The 17,778-nt window shown below is 44.0% G+C and overlaps 1 protein-coding gene across 1 annotated transcript in view; it reads right to left on the bottom strand.

The window, feature by feature from the left end:
- Positions 1–17,778, bottom strand: part of LOC128327920 (glycerol-3-phosphate acyltransferase 3-like) — a 39,865-nt gene that overhangs the window by 9,402 nt on the left and 12,685 nt on the right. The window contains exons 3-7 of the mRNA XM_053257290.1: positions 13,920–14,190; positions 11,889–11,963; positions 6,841–6,930; positions 2,901–2,994; positions 1,044–1,159 (exon numbers count right to left, since the gene is read on the bottom strand). Coding sequence (XP_053113265.1) covers positions 1,044–1,159; positions 2,901–2,994; positions 6,841–6,930; positions 11,889–11,963; positions 13,920–14,190 — 646 coding nt within the window. The remainder of the gene's footprint in view (positions 1–1,043; positions 1,160–2,900; positions 2,995–6,840; positions 6,931–11,888; positions 11,964–13,919; positions 14,191–17,778) is intronic.

Genomic DNA, 17,778 nt, shown 5'->3' with positions numbered 1-17,778 from the left:
TTTGCTAGGGAGGGGGCCAAAGAATGCAGGGGTGGGAAGGGACAGGCAAAATTCTCAGTAGAGTTCAAAGGCCTGCTGTGATATATTCCAAAATAGCTCACACTCACACACACACACACACACTCTCTCTCTCTCACTCTATACAGGTGTTGTGCTCAGTTTTGTTTTTTAAAGGTACTCAGCAATGTTATTAATGAAAATTATAGGGTTACTTTTTCTTTTTCTAAAGAGCCTGCATACTGGGTTAACTGTAAGAACAGTCACTCAGTATGCAGAAATATAGATGCTTCCGAGAAATAGCCACATATAGTCTGAAACAAGGCTAAAAAGGACAGCCTCCCTCCTTTGACCTCCTTAAATGGCATCTTAGACAGAGGCAGAATATGCCAGCCTGCTCACAGGAACATGAGCAGCTGCTTTATACCGAATCAGACCGCTAGGCCACCTAGCTAAGTACAATCTACATTGTAGCCTGGCAGCAGCTGCTGAAGAATCGCCCGCAGAATTTCAATTCCATTGCCTGCGGAATCGCCCGCAGAATTTCAATTCCATTGCCTGGCAGCAGCTCTCCAAGTTTTCAGACAAGAAAACTTTCCCAGCCCTACCTGGAGCAAGTCATTTGACCGGCAGAACAGAGTCTCTCTCTCTTGCCCCACCCCAAATGATAGGGAGAAGATGAAATGCACTGGACATATTTACATGTTGTGCTTAACAGGAAGGCCCTGTAAGGCTATACCAGTGCAACTGTTATGGGGAATAATTGCACTGTGATTAATATGTGACAACCATGTCAGGGTTAGATGGAAGAGACTCTGGACAAAATCCCTGCTCAACCATAAAGCTCACTTGCTCATCTCAGTCTCGCTCTCTCTCTCTCTCAGTTTAACTTTCACAGGAGGTTGCTAGGATAATATAAAACTGCAGGCACTAATTCAGAACTATATGAGTATTTTGCATTAGGACAAAAACATCAATTTGCCTCTAGAATGGGGTGGGGTAGAGAAATAAGATGAGGTTTCATGTTTTGTTTTGTTTTAAGTTACCTTTTTGTCACTAGGTGGCGATCTTTCATTTCGGAGCGTTCAAACCAGACATGCGGGCAGGCCTTGACGGTAGCTCTTTGAATAACACCCATTAGCCCTCCATGAGCCTGGCCAACCTGTAAGTTCCCCCACAGAAGACAAATCAAATCAACCAGAATCCCTTCAAAATAGCTCCCTTTCGAGCTATCAGGGAGCAAATACAGTTACCAGCAACCTGGCTGTAAAACCATTCTACTCTGAGAAGTCCCAACACAGATTTGATGAGCGAAACAAGCATGAGATTTTCAACCCAATGTAAAGTGTGCCACCTCCAGCTGAGGTCTGTCTGGTGGCCACACAAGGCAGAGCATTCTCTGCTGTGACTCCCCTCCCTTTGAAATGCTCTCCCATGAGAAGTTTGGCTGCCTCCCTCCCCTGTTTTAGGCGGCGTTATTTAGGCAAGGTTTTAGATACACAGGTTATATTTTTGGAGGTGGCTTTACTGTGGATTCTAACATTTGTAAGCTGCCCTGGGAATTTTTGTGAAAGCATGGGCTGTGGATGTTTTAAAGTAAAAAAGTGGGCAGAGTTAACATTAGTAGGGGAGAATGGGTGGGTTGGAGCGGGGTACTCGCCAACTTTTCCCTACCTCCCTATTGTATTTTCTTCTTTTTAAAAGCAGTTTCCCCGCCCAGTCAGGTGCTAAAACTGAATGCAACCGCAGTGAGGGGAGAAATCAGCAGGCCCAGGAGGGCTTCGTGTCTCCAACAGATCCCCTCCTGGTTCTGTGCCCCACCACCACCGCTATTCATGCATCACCAGTTATCTGGCAAAAGGGAGCTGGGACCACACATTTGCCAAGAGAATACGAAGTCCTCCCCTCAGAGAGACTGAATGGAGTGCTCATTTCAGACAGGCTCAGAGCCAGAAGTTGTGTAGAAAGGCAACACAGAATTCTTCAGAACAACCAGAGGATACATAACTGGTAGCCTTAAGTTACTTAACTGCATTGCTTCTTAGTGAGCAACTGGGTAGAACTCTGCCAGTGTGTTTTTCCTTGCACTCACACAACTAAAGAGGCTGCAGATGGTCTCTCTCTCTTTTTAATGAAATTCAGGGAGAGGTCCGAAAAGTCCCTAAAGGAGCCAAGCTGCAAAGGCCTCCTGGCAACAGCACCCATTCCAGAACACTCAAGCCTTAGAGAACATTTTGAGGGCTTCATAGGCCACAGTAAGGCAAGATGTTTACTGGGGCCAACTAAAATGTCAAAGAAAACTGAGCAAACTTTTGAGTTCTCCAGAATAATTTTTCAAGCTAAATACTAAGCAAAATGGGAAGCGCTGAACTGAATGGACACTAAAGCACCGCAGTTTTTTTTAGGAGTTGAAGAACTCCTCTCACAACCCACACACTGTTAAGAAAAGGGCTCTGGATACTTCTTTTTAGGAGCTACAGGATGCCATTTTGGAAGCAACACTGACAAAAACAGGGAGAATGAGTACCAAAGCCATATGACCCCATAGACCATTAAAGTCAATTGCAGCATTTGGAAATATACAACAGCAGAAGAGTATTTTTGAATAGCTAATTTGGATTGCATGTTTTTTAAAAAAACACCACCTTGAAATGTTTACAACACTACTACACAGTTGCAACCTCAAAGTAATTTGCTCAACCATTTGCTTGCCTTCCTTACTGCCACCAAGGAAATTCAACTGAGTGCCAAAGACTGCATTTACAGATAACAGGAAAGCCACAAAGGCTCGGGTTTTTGTTGGTTTGTTTGTTTGTTTTGGGGGTGGGGTTGAAAAAATTGCACAAGTGTGCCCAGTTGTGTGTTCTGCAATTATTAAAACCACATGCATTACTTTGACATACCATTGCATAACATCCGTCATTCGTCAAGATTATAACATCAATCGGAGATGTGTGGTTGGCAACACAAATGCCTCCTTTCTGGGGTCTGTTCTCCCTGTAGTGACAGGACACACGTCATTGACAATTTTGTGTTAGGTCCCCAATCTTATGATTTCTCTAACTTCCAACAAGTACACATCAGCACTCCTAATAAGATTGCTTTCTTAAGCTTGTAGAGTCTAAAAATGTGTGTCCATTATTTTTAGCATTCCTAAGCTACAATTCTTTACAGTTTTCACCCCTTGAAGCTGCAAGCAATCTTCAAATCAATCTAGCAAGACTACATCTTCCATAATCCCCAACCACATAATCCAAATAATAAAAAAAACAGTAGCAAAACAGAAGTGACACACCAAGTTGGCATCGGGTATAATTCTATCAGCTCATGAATGAGCTTGCTTCCCCCCACCCCGCCCCCTGCGTGCACACACACACAAACACACACACACACACACACTTGCCTATAAAAGACAGTTAAAAGCAAAGCCTCCCCAGTGAGGTTTGCCTGGCTTCATCACTTTGGTCTTTTAGACACCGGGTAAAAAGACCTTTTTGTTCACCCAGGCCTTTTAAGTTCTGATTTTTAACAAATTTTAAAATGAGTTTTTAAAAGGCTTTGTATTGTATTTTCTCCCTTTTTGTCTGTTAGGATTTAATGTGTTAAAAGGTAAAGTGTGCCATCAAGTCGGTGTTGACTCCTGGCACCCACAGAGCCCTGTGGTTTTCTCTTGGTAGAATACAGGAGGGGTTTACTATTGCCTCCTCATCAGTATGAGATGATGCCCTTCAGCATCTTCCTATGAGAGAAGAGCTGGTCTTGTGGTAGCAAGCATGATTTGTCCCCTTAGCTATGCAGGGTCTGCCCTGGTTGCCTATGAAAGGGAGACTTGATGTGTGAGCACTGTAAGACATTCCCCTCAGGGGATGAAGCCGCTCTGGGAAGAGCAGAAGTTTTCAAGTTCCCTCCCTGACTTCTCCAAGATAGGGCTGAGAGAGATTCCTGCCTGCAATCTTGAAGAAGCCACTGCCAGTCTGTGAAGACAATAATGAGCTAGACAGACCAGTGGTCTGACTCAGTATACAGGTGAAACTCGGAAAATTAGAATATCGTGCAAAAGTCCATTAATTTCAGTAATGCAAATTAAAAGGTGAAACTGATATATGAGACAGACGCATTACATGCAAAGCGAGATAAGTCAAGCCTTAATTTGTTATAATTGTGATGATCATGGCGTACAGCTCATGAAAACCCCAAATCCACAATCTCAGAAAATTAGAATATTACATGGAACCAAGAAGACAAGGATTGTAGAATAGAACAATATTGGACCTCTGAAAAGTATAAGCATGCATATGTATTCAGTACTTGGTTTGGGCCCCTTTTGCAGCAATTACTGCCTCAATGCGGCGTGGCATGGATGCTATCAGCCTGTGGCACTGATGAGGTATTATGGAAGACCAGGATGCTTCATTAGGAAGTGGACAAGCACCTCCCACTTCTCACCCACCGTGCAGCCCATCTCACGTAGCAAATGGATGTTCCACACCCAACTGCAGAAGCAGCCAAAATTACATTTTGGGAGGAGAGCTGATCTTGTGGTGGCAAGCATGTATTGCCCCTTTTGCTAAGCAGTGTTTGCCCTGGCTTGCATTTGAATGGGAGACTACAAGTGAGAGCACTGTAAGATATCCTCCTCAGGGGATGGGGCCACTCTGGTTAGAGCACCTGCATGCTTGCATGTAGAAGGTTCCAAGTTCCCTCCCTGGCTTCTCCAAGATAGGGCTGAGAGGTTCCTGCCTGCAACCTTGAAGAAGCCACTACCAGTCTGTGAAGACAATACTGAGCTAGATGGACCAATGGTCTGACTCAGTATATGGCAGCTTCCTATGTTCCTAACCAGCAGTGGCTCCCTGTAGATCCTTAGGCAGTTCCAGAAGATCTTCTGAACGGGAGACTACCAGTGTGGGCACTGTAAGATATTCTCCTTAGAGGGTGGGGCTATCCCCATGCTTGCATGCAGGCTTCAAGTTCCCTCCCTGACAACTCTACACAGGGCTGGGAAAGACTACCGCCTGCAACTTTGAAGCTGCTTCCAGTCCATGTAGACAATACTGTGCTGGATGGACCTACCATCCGACTTGATATCAAGCAGCTTTCTGTGTTCCTACATGAATTCCCCACGGAAACAGGAAGAACCATGCAAATGCTGGGGCCACAGGATCAGACAGCAGCATGAAGTGCATGCTTCACAGGAGAGGTCAACTGTGTGATGGATGAGAGGAGGCACGCCCACTCCTCCACCACACAAACAGGAATGCTGCAGAGGTAATGTCTGTCATGCAGCAATGTAATTGGATTAGCCCTACTATTATAGGGCCAGAAGGTTGTCTGGGCAGCTCGAAACGTGATCCCAGGGCTAATGAGTCTGAAGTTCTTCTGCAAATGTTCTTTTTGCAGAACATTCAGAATTGGCAAGATGGGCCTACATTGAACTTTTAGGAAACTGGGCACCAAGATAATCCACATTCTACACAGAGAACAGCCAAGCCCAAGAGTGTGCATATGTTATGCACAATAGCAATAGCACTTACATTTATATACCGCTCTATAGCTGGAAGCTCTCTAAGCGGTTTACAATGATTTAGCATATTGCCCCCCAACATTCTGGGTACTCATTTTACTGACCTCGGAAGGATGGAAGGCTGAGTCAACCTTGAGCCCCTGGTCAGGATCGAACTTGTAACCTTCTGGTTACAGGGTGGCAGTTTTACCACTGCGCCACCAGGGGCTCATCAATAACTTCCATTTGTTTATTCTGCATATTTTATTCTGGTTCTCCTAGTCCTGAGAAATCCTCAGAAAATAACTGCCCTGTTGGATCAGATCAAAGTTTCCTCTCGACCAGGAGCATTCAGCCTTGCCTCTCCAGCTGCTGGACTACAACTTCCATCATCCGTAACATTTGGCCATTGTGACTGGGGATAATGGGGGATTGTAGTCCAGCATCATCTGGGGACAAGCAGTGTTCTCTCTAATTTTTTTGATCTGTGTGCAGAATGACTTTTGTTCTGGGTGGCACTATCAAGGCAGTGTGTGCACACATGCATTCAGAGTGGGGCTTTCCACAGTCATCCTCAACAGGGAGATTTCATTTGGATGGTTACAGCTAAGAGACACGGAGGGGAAACCAGAGAGGCAAACCATTTCCCTGGCTGCTGCATCTCCAGCTGGGACAAGCTCCTCTTCCCCTCACAGCTGGGGGCGGGGTGGGGAGAGAAACAGGAGAAGCCATCAAGGAGAGAGAGAGAGAAGTCTCAGTTTATTGCTTTAATGATTTACTATTTTTAGCAGCATTACGTAAGCCGCTCTGGGAGCCTTGCTGGCTGAAGTGCAGGAGAGAAAATATATTTAATGCATTTTTGTCCTTGCCACACCTTGGGGCCAAGCCATTTCAAATGTCTCTGCTGCACCACTATTGTCCATCACTGATGAAATTGTGGAATCATGGACCCCAAGGCCTGGTCTACCCATTACGTAGAACAAGGTCACAGAATTCTGAGGTGGTAGAATAAATTGTAGCCCTGTAGGTGGAAAAGACTATTTCTCAATGCTCTCCCGCACATGTTAAACACATTTCACATTTTGTTTTGTTTTTTAAGACAGTAGATCAGGGAGAAAGGTGTTCAGTCCTTCCAGAGCACTTCCAGTGCTCTACTTGCAGGGAGATGTTTATGCAACAGAAAGTTTTTTTAACAAGTGATTCCCCCATTACAATCTGAAGATCACAGTCTGCTGTACAACTTCACTCTGCATAGCATATAGACTGGATCCAAGGGCTGCTACCTACACAACAGAGCCTAACCAACCATAATAACTGGAAGGATGCATGCTCTTACTCACTTGTTATGGTAATAAATGGTGCCCGAGAGAGCTCTGACCAGAATCCTGGAACAGGTGAGGTGGACTAGATCACTCAGCCAGTCTTTTGTTCTGCAAAACAGGAATATCAGGTAATGAAAAATGCTTTGGGAATCTGCCAGACATGCCCCACAGCATTTCCAGTTACAACCCATTTCCTCATGATCACAAGTTACAGTGCTGATTATTATACAGATACAACCAGGTTTATCATCTTAAAAGCCAGGGAGGAGTCAGCATGCAAAAATGTTTTTAAAAAGCTGAAGGATGGTTTAAGCAGCATTGGCTATCGAAGATTAGGTCAACAAAGGGACAGATGCCAAGTCAGTGCAAAAGGTTTTGTTATACAGCTGGTATTATAACGTGGTCCAAGCACTATTAATGTGTACTAAGTTGTGCTGCAGTAGAGAAGCCTCCAACACCAATTGGCTGAGTTGGTGCGATGGCACAGAATCTCCACAAACACCCCAAATTCTCAGGAGAGAGAGAAACACACACATTCAATGCAGCTTCTGCCAGGGGAAGAGAAGTAGCCATGTTTGGTTGGGATTAAGGCTTCACACAGGCCCTATACACTGGAATAGCTTTGTGAAACTGGTCAAGGACCAGAAAGAGATCTCGGGAGGCAAAGAAGCAAAGAGACAAGGAGTTCCAATATAAAGTAGCTGAAGGAAGACTGCAGAACAAGACTGAAAAACAAGGGAAGGATAGGTGAAGTCAGGAAAACTTGAGGAAAAGAACAGAGGTGGAAAGAGGCTAATGAAAGGTGGCAGAATACTGAATTTTGCATCTTAGTTGGGATGAGCTAACCAATACTGAATGCGGGCTTCGAGTTACATACATATTTTATAGCTATTAAAGTGGTATAGAAATATTCATCATAAAAATCATTCATATGAACCGCCCTGAGCCATTTTGGAAGGGCGGTATATAAATTGAATAAATAAATAATAATAAATATGTGTAACCACATTTTGGTGGAAGGAAAAGCATGCACCCATATTATAAGAATGCCATGATAGCATCTGTTTTTGAGCAAGCGGACATTCACACAGCATCCCTACCATCACAGCCATGGGCATTTCCACCCCCATGATCTTCCAACTGATGCAGCAGAAAGTGTAGTAGACCTTTTAATGCCCAGTCCTTTAATACCGCATGATCGCATACCTTTCCCACCCAGCCAGAGGCAAGCCCCGAACCACGTATTATAAGGGTATTGGCCTAGTTCAGGCCTGCTCAACTTTGGCCCCCACCCAGCTGTTTTTGGACTACAATTCCCATAATCCCCAGACACAGTGGTCAATAGCCAGGGATTATGGGAGTTGTAGGCCAACATCTGCAGGAGGGCTGAGCAGGGCTAGCTTAGCTTGTACTCCGAAACTGGCTGGCAAGCAAGGCAGTTGTGAAACTTGACTGCATGGCGACTCTACAGCTCTGTCTTTCAGAACAATGATAATTTTCAAAGTTAAAAAAAAACAAAACACCAGCAAAATGTATAATCTAGAAGGTTTATAAGGATATCTCTAAGCAACCAAATGAATCAGATGCGAGACACACAGTGCGGCAGTGGAATGGTTGAGGCTTACACACTATACCATGTTAAATGCTCAGTAGGGCCCCCCTTTACAGACACTGCAGAATGTCAAGTATACACGCTTGGGAAATCTGAAAGGGAACTGGCCCTTTTATAGCATGCAAATGGCAGAGGCAATGGTTTATCCAGTTCCTAGTTCTGGTATTGACTCCTGACTTATCTGAATAGCCCCAATTTCCAATGAAGTAGAAATCAGGCTGGGCAACGATAGTCTTTGACCCACGCATTTCTTGAATTAATAAAAACCATGTTTTTGCAGAGTGATGTACCACCAATTTTACATCAACACAGCATGAACTGGAGATCAGGTGGGGAACATATCTTCTAGAGCAGGGATTCTCAACATTGGGTCCCCAGATGTCATTGGACTTCAACTCATAGAATTCCCAGCCCTTTGGTTTGGCCTTTTGTTGGGGATTATGGGAACTGAAGTCCAATATCATCTGAGGACCCAATGTTGAGAATCCATGTTCTAGAGCACAAACATCATAGTGAACTTTCCTCTTTATCATCTCTGTAGGAAACACACCTGGGTGACTCTATTTGCAAACACAACTTTCTGAATTAAAAGCTATTAATGGTATTAAACTCACCACAAGTAGAAGAGAAATTTTCCCATAAGTTACCATGCTCTCCCCATGAATTATAAACCCAAATATTCAAAGTATATGGCAACACCTTTGGGCACTAATTTGAGAGAGCAGCAAACAGCTGGTCACCACATCTTAAAACGGACATTGTAGAACTGGAAAAGGTACAGAAGAGGGCAACCAAGATGATCAGGGGCCTAGAGCACCTTTCTTATGTGGCAAGACTACAACACCTGGGGCTATTTAGTTTAGAAAAAAGATGACTGTGGGGAGACATGATACAAAATCTACAAAATCATTCATGGTGTGCAGAAAGTGGAGAGAAAGAAATTCTTTTCCCTCTCACACAACACTAGAACCAGGGGTCACTCCATTAAATTGATGGCCAGGAGGTCTAGGACCAACAAATGGAAGTACTTTTTCACACAACTTGTGAAATCCACTTGTGGAACTCTCTGCCACAGGATGTGGTGACAGCCAACAACCTGGATGGCTTTAAGAGGGGCTTGGATAACTTCATGGAGGAGAGGTCTATCAATGGCTACCTGTCGGAGGGCTGTGGGCCACCTCCAGCCTCAAAGGCAGGATGCCTCCAAGTACCAGTTGCAGGGGAGTAATGGCAGGAGAGAGGGCACGCCCTCAACTCCTGCCTGTGGCTTCCAGCAGCATCTGGTGGGCCACTGGGCGCAACAGGATGCTGGACTAGATGGGCCTTGGGCCTGATCCAGCAGGGCTGTTCTTATGAACAGCTGCTCCTGCTCTTGGAGGTGTAAGACGACAACTTCGCAACACACACAACTAGTTCTGTACCATTCCATTATTAGCTTTATGTCCCTGATGAAGACACTGGAGATTAGCATGTGTGCACGAATGAATTTATTTATTTATTTTTACATTTTATATCCCACTCTTCCACGCAGGTTTAAGACGAGCCTCTCTAAATGAGTTTCAGCCTCAGTTCAAGAGGGGTTTCTACTCCCCATCCCCATATCAATTATGCCTGGGGAAGGGCTTACACATTCACATCCATGCAAGGCTGTATGCCAAATGATTCCAAGCATCTTGCTGGCCCTGAATGCTCATCAAATGCAGATACAACTGATGGGGCTTCTTTTTGGCTTTGCTCCATGAATAGCCAAAAGGTTGAGTTTTCCCCACAGCAATGCTAAAAAGGAAGGACTCACCCACTGCCCCACAGAGAGAGGTGGGGGCAGGGAAGGATTCACCAACAGCCAGCAGTGGGGGGGGGGGAGAGAGAGAGGGCTAAGCTGATTCCAATTTGCCCCCTCATTTACTCCACTTTGCTTAGAGGCTGTCTGAACAAAGATGATAGATCTGTTTCTCAGCTACTACTTCAGTGCAAGTAGTGGACTGCAGGACTGACTACTCAGTTGCGGCAGCAAAGAATAAGACATTCTTACCCACATGCGGAAGAACACTAGCTTAGAACCTTTATCAACAGGAACAGGAAAAAGCTGTTTCATTATGCAACTTTATTAGACTCCTTTCCAAAGCGAAGAAGGCTTATGATGGGTGTGGGGGGAGAGAGGGTCCGTGACTTGCTCACAATTTTTGTGTTTACAGTCAGATACAAACCAAGTTCACATTACATGGAAGAAGGTCCTGGGCAAGAATCACCATGCCTAAAGACCGGAAAGTAAGTTCCACTTACAACTACTTGTTCATTTAAGCAGCCTTCCTCTTTCCCAGTAAGTATGGTGCAACCCTCCTTCCTAGTCAGTATGGTGTAATTAACTCATAGCATATTACAAATTAACAGAGCATAAATTGTCCCCTTTGCTATTTATTTATTACATTTCTATGCCTCCCCAAACTTGCGTCTCACAAAACTTGCTAAGCCAGCGTGGTGTAGTGGCTAGAGTGCTGGACTAGGACCGGGAATACCCAAGTTCAAATCCCCATTCAGCCATGAAACTCACTGGGTGACTCTGGGCCAGTCACTTCTCTCTCAGCCTAACCTACTTAACAGGGTTGTTGTGAGGAGAAACTTAAGTATGTAGTACACCGCTCTGGGCTCTTTGGAAGAAGAGCGGGATATGAAATGTAGATCATCATCATCATCATCATCTGCCCAGGTCTGTATTTGAACGGGAGACGACATGTGAACACTGTAAGATATTCCCCTTAGGGGATGGGGCTGCTCTGGAAGAGCATCGGAAGGTCCCAGATTCCTTCCCTGGCTTCTCCAAGATAGGGCTGAGAGAGACTGCTGCCTGCAACCTTGGAGAAGCTGCTGCCAGTCTGTGTAGACAATACCAAGCTAGATGGACCAAGGATTTCACTCAGTATATGGCAGCTTCCAATGTACCCTAGCATATTATGAGTTAGTATAAGCCAATCCTAAGAGAGAATTGCTTGTTCTCTATTATCCAATGGCAAGTTCTATACCACCTCTATATAATCCCTTCTTCCACAGCTTCAGCTCTTATCCCTCAGTTTGATTCCATTTCAGATTCAAATGCTGTACACCAGGGATTCTCAACGTTGGGTCCCCAGATGTTATTGGATATAAATGTAATAAATAAATCAACAACAACTCCCATAATCCCCAGCCCCAGTGGCCTTTGGTTGAGGATGATGGGAGTTGGAGTCCAATAATATCTGGGGACCCATCGTTGAGAATCCCTGCTCTACAAAAATATGCTTTTTCTCAGTTGGACTGCGCATCGCCAATATTGCATTTTAATAATTCTGGGAAGACGGGTTTTGCAGTCTTGCAGCAATACTATCACTGACGCAAGAGATTTGCCCAAGCCAGAGACAGCCTTTGATTTTCCTCTTCGCAATCTTTTATTTTGCTTATTCAAAGAAGATCCACTTACTCCCCATTTGGCAGCTGTCCCACCAGCGTGCTGCCCACAATCATGGAAACTATCCCAATGGTCGCCAAGATAACACTGTAAAAAATAAAACAAAAAGGGAAAGTCCAAGATTAGTTTGAAGTGGGAAGATCCCAGTTGGAGCATTTACAATTGGAAACCTGTCCAACCAATTTGTTCAGAAGGATAGGCCTTTTTGGAGCGTGCAACTCTTGATCACATTATATTTGGTTGAGATCAAATTAATCTACCTTGGATACCTTTACATAAATACCAACAGACTCCAAGAATGCTATCCAGCTCATACCCAGTTCTAAAGGAAAGCAAGGAAGAGCAGGTGGCAGAGCCCAGAGGACAACAGGATATTCCTTGAGAAGATCAGAAGTATCAGAGACCATAGATAGTGTTCATGCATGTCACAGGAGGGAGAGAAAGGAAAATAAATGCTGGCTGGGAATGAGCTCTGGAGGACTCGCATGGGCCCTCCAGAGACCAGGCCATGCCCCTTTTATACATGACATCATGTGCAAAAGGGGTGTGGCCCAGTCTCTGGAAGGCGGAGAGGAAGGGAAATAAATGCACCCATTTATTGAACCCAGTGAGGGAGAGGAAGGGAAATAAATGCACCCAGCCAGCAAAAGCTGGCTGGGAATGAACTCCAAAGGGCTCACAGACCGGGTTCTTTGAATCTGTCCACTCAATGGTGGCTCTGCCATGGTGTAAATCTGAACCTTCATGTTCAGAGGCACTATTTCTCCAAATGCCAATTGTGCAAGATATGCAACATGAGATGGCCATTGCCTTCATGCCTTGCTGATGGACATTCAGAAGCATCTATTGGTCACTGTGGGAAACAAGAGACTGGACTAGATGAACATTTAGTCTGATCCAGCAAGGCGCATTTCTTCCAGTCTCCTGTAGGTACTATTTCCCCCCTACTTACACAAGACAGGACAGGCAATCAATGAGTACTAGTCTTGATGGCTACAGGCTACCTCCAGATTCAGAGGCAGGATACCTTTGAACACCAGTTCCAGGGGACCAACAGCAGGAGAGCATGCATGCTTTCTTTAGGCCTGTGCAAGAATGCATGTTGGGAGTGGGTCCAACCCGAACTAATCCGACCCCAGAAATGTCAGTTCGGGGTCCTTTGAACCCTTCTCGATGATGGGATCGGGGTCAGACCAACCTTTAAGTTAATTTTTTTAAGTAACTGGAATACTCACTGTGACCCCGGAAGAAAAGTAACCTAACACCAGAGAAACACAGGGGAAGTGATGTAACATCAGAGAATCACAGGAGAAACCCATAAACTGGCCACTTGTGAGTTAAAAAATGGGCTAAAGTACTTTTAAAAAACTTTTTTAATGAGATATGCATGGACAGACAGGGGGAAGATGTGTGGGGGGGTCTTCAGCTGCCTCCACACACACACACACACCTCCACCAGCAACATAAAGCCACCATTTGGAGTTCCGGAAAACTGCGATTTCCCCCCAGAGGACGACAGAGAGGTCCAAACTGAAATGGGCTCCCCAAGTTCGGACTGAGAACTTCTCCAACCTCCTCTGAAGTGGCCCATATTGGGAACTTTCTGAAGTTCCCAGTCCGAAGTTGCACAGCCCTAAATTTCATCTCTTGCCTGTGGACTTCTCAGAGGCATCTGGTGGGAACTACTGTGGGAACTGAACTAGACAGGTCTTGGACCTGATCCAGCCGGGCTGTTCTTGTGTTCTAAAGGAAAACATATTTCTGCAACCACACATATACACGAATGTGAGGCCTAAACATTTAAACATACACAAGGATGTACAAATCACCCATTCCACTGATCCCTTTGGGGCCAAGGAAAGATCAAGGAACCAGGCAAATCAAAACATACATTGGGGTTGTATATTACTATTTGTGTTTAGAGATGTACATATGTAGTCTGAAGCTGTGGTTTCAAGCTCCACCAGCTATCTCTGGATTTTCACCATTTGACCCACCCCGGCATTCAGCTCAGACACAGACACCACACACGGTTAGACTCACCGAAGAGGCAGCAAGAAACAATATCGCACAAGGACTCCAATAACCCACACTACAGTCAGCCGTAAACTGATGTAGTGGAAGTTGACATTGGTTCTGGTGAGAAGGTTCCAGGAGACCAGTTCCTCTGAGGTAAACCTTTGGGTGACTTCGTCCTCTACGATCGCTTCAAATCCCTTCTTGCAGAAATAGAAGACATCCGAGAGCTCAAAGTCCCCACAGCGCAAGCCCGGAATCGCCTTCTCCATTGTGGTTTGATCTCTCTGTATGATAACTTCAAAGAACAAAAACACAATAAAGCTGGTTGAGGAAATCAAGCTGAACAACAGCAGTGCAATTGTTCTCAATGCAAGTTCAAAGGACTACTTTTCACCATTTATACTTGCCAAAAAAAGAAAAATCAGTCCACAACATTTTATCTAGGGGACTGGTGTCAAAAACTAATCTTGCCTTTCAGAGCCATATTAGCTGGTGACTAATTACAGTAGCTGGTGGGATGGTGGGGCAGGGTCTCTCTTCTCCACATATGGATGAACTTGAGCCACCTGGAGCTTTGCTCCATAAGCAACTGCCTATAATGTATCTGCTGAACTCCCTTTCAACCAATTGCCTCCCTTGTTTGGCAAAGGAGCAGGGAGCAGATACCTTGCTCCCACACCAATTGCTTGGCCTTTGGGATGATCATCAGAAGTTCACCAGGCAATATGACAGATCTATTAGACCCACACGCCACCATGTAAAGGCACTGCACTTCTCAGCACACTTGGGTCAATTTTTCAGTTGTGAGAATTGGTCCCAAATGTAGGAAGATTATGTCATATGCATTTGAGCATAGGGCAACATTTGTTAGCAAATACCAATGAACTGATCTCTGTGCATCCACATGGCCTGCTATGAGAAGATTCTCCTAACCACTGGAGCACCCCCACCCCCCACTTCCCGAGCAAGGAGACAATGTTTCCCTCGGAATGGATATAATCATAGAATTTTCTCTCCTCCTACCTCTTTCAGCCAGTTTTCTCACACATCTGAGCCTTATTCAGACAGTATGTTGTACCTGTGTTCTTGGTACACACATACATGTTTTTCTGTGACTGACTATCTGCATTCAAATGTGGGATATAGTCCCTCAGATGCAGGATACAGTTAGGAAGTGTACTGTTGTGCGTGCCATCAACATTTTAACAATTGTACCTGTATACAGATCTATACTTGCGTTTACAGACTGTCCAAGTGTTGAACATAATGTGTGAATAGTTCTCTCTAAGAGCCAGCGTGGTGCAGTAGTTAGAGTGCCGGACTAGGACCAGGAAGACCTGAGATCAAATCCCCATTCAGCCATGATACTTGCTGGGTGACTGGGCCATTCACTTCTCTTTCAGCCTAACCAACTTCACAAGGTTCTTGTGAGGAGAAACCTAAGTATGTAGTACACTGCTCTGGGCTCCTTGGAGGAAGAGCAGGATATAAAAATGTAAAATAATAATAATAATAATAATAATAATTTTTAAAAAACAGTTCAATCACATTTTGCAAGGAGGTGATATTGAACAATAGCTAACAACTGGGAAAACTCATCTCATCATGAAAGACCCAGCAAAAGCTGCAGTTCCAAGTAATTATAGACCGATAACCTGCCTGCCAACCATGTTCAAATTATTAACTGGAATAATAGCAGATGAAGTAATGCAACACTTATTAACTAAAAAACAGCTTCCAGTTGAACAGAAAGGAAATTGCCCGAACACCAGCGGCAAAAAAGACCAGCTGCTGATTGACAAAATGATTTTAGAAAATTGCAAGAGAAGAAAAACAAATCTAAGTGTTGCATGAATTGACTACAAGAAAGCCTTCAACTCATTGCCTCACACATGGATACTAAAATGTTTAGAAACAACTGGTGTCAGCAAAAACATTCAGATATTTATTTAAAAAGCAATTAGCATGTAGACAGTTAACAATCAATGGCGAGACACTTGGACAGGTTAGCATTAGAAGAGGCATTTTCCAAGGGGACTCATTATCCCCTCTCTTGTTTGTAATCGCCAGGACCCCACTTTCACAAATACTAAACAAAACAGGCCTCGGATACCAAACATCTAAAACATCAAGTAAAATCAACCATCTGCTGTACATGGACGATCTGAAGTTGTATGGAAAGTCCCACTCAGAAATTGAATCACTGCTAAACACTGTCCATATATTCAGTAGCGATATAGCAATGGAGTTTGGACTAGACAAGTGTGCTGCATTAATAATGAACAAAGGAAAAATAAGAAAAACAGAAGGAATAGAACTGCCCAATGGAAGCAAGATCAAGAACCTGGAAGAGAAAGAACTTCACAAATACTTGGGCATTCTCCAGGCTGATAACATCGCACACACTGAAGTTAAAAGAAAAATTGGAAGTGAATACATCAGGAGAGTTAGAAAAATCCTCAAGTCCAAACTCAATGGCGGGAACACCATACAAGCCATAAACACCTGGGCTATACCTGTTATCAGATACACTGCAGGAATAATAGACTGGACCCAGGCAGAGCTAGAGACGCTAGATCGTAAGACCAGGAAAATCATGACCATCAATCATGCTCTGCACCCCCGCAGTGATGTCGATAGGCTCTACCTCCCTCGCAGCTCAGGTGGAAGAGGAATGCTGCAAGTCCATCAAACAGTAGAGGAGGAGAAAAGAGGCCTTGAAGAATATATAAAGGACAGTGAAGATGATGCACTTCAAATGGTCAATAACGAGAAACTATTCAACACCAATGAAACAAAGCAGGCCTACAAGAAAGAACAAGTCAAGAAACGAGCAGAAAAATGGAAAAATAAGCCACTGCATAGTCAATATTTGCACAATATAAGTGGAAAATCAGACATCACCAAGACCTGGCAATGGCTTAAGAATGGCAACTTGAAGAAAGAAACTGAAGGTTTAATACTGGCTGCACAAGAACAGGCACTAAGAACAAATGCATTAAGAGCAAAAGTAGAAAAATCCACCACAAACAACAAGTGCCGCCTTTGTAAAGAAGCAGATGAAACAGTGGACCACCTAATCAGCTGTTGTAAAAAGATCGCACAGACTGACTACAAACAAAGGCATGACAAGGTAGAAGGGATGATACACTGGAACATCTGCAAAAATACAAGCTACCTGTAGCCAAGAATTGGTGGGACCATAAAATTGAAAAAGTTGTCGAAAATGAAGATGCAAAAATATTATGGGACTTCCGACTACAAACAGACATCTGCCACACAATACACCAGATATAACTGTAGTGGAGAAGAAAGAAAAACAAGTCAAAATAATCAACATATCAATACCAGGGGATAGCAGAATAGAAGAAAAAGAAATAGAAAAAATCACCAAATACAAAGATCTACAAATTGAAATTGAAAGGCTGTGGCAGAAAAAGACCAAAATAATCCCAATGGTAATTGGCGCCCTAGGTGCAATTCCAAAACAACTTGAAGAGCACCTCAACACCATCGGGGCCACAGAAATCACCATCAGCCAGTTACAAAAAGCAGCTTTACTGGGAACAGCCTATATTCTGCGACGATATCTATAATAACAGCAACAACATTGACAATAAAATTGTGGCATCCCAGGTCCTTGGGAAGGACTCGATGTCTGGATAAAACAAACCAGTCAATAACACCTGTCTGACTGTGCAAATAAATAAATAAATAAACAAACAACAATAATAATAAAACAAAATAAAAATAAACAGGTGTGGGGGAGAAATGGGGTGAGGTCCACTCAATCATATGAGCAGCCCAGAAACAGCTTTACTACCACAAGGGCAATTAGGCCTTGAGAATCTAGTGGGAACACTGTGCCTTGACTTACAACCTG

The sequence above is a fragment of the Hemicordylus capensis genome, chromosome 5, assembly GCF_027244095.1.
Source record: "Hemicordylus capensis ecotype Gifberg chromosome 5, rHemCap1.1.pri, whole genome shotgun sequence".
NCBI classification, from domain to species: Eukaryota; Metazoa; Chordata; class Lepidosauria; order Squamata; family Cordylidae; genus Hemicordylus; species Hemicordylus capensis.
Note: the sequence above shows the minus strand (reverse complement) of the source record. Positions and strands in the feature narration are given on the sequence as shown.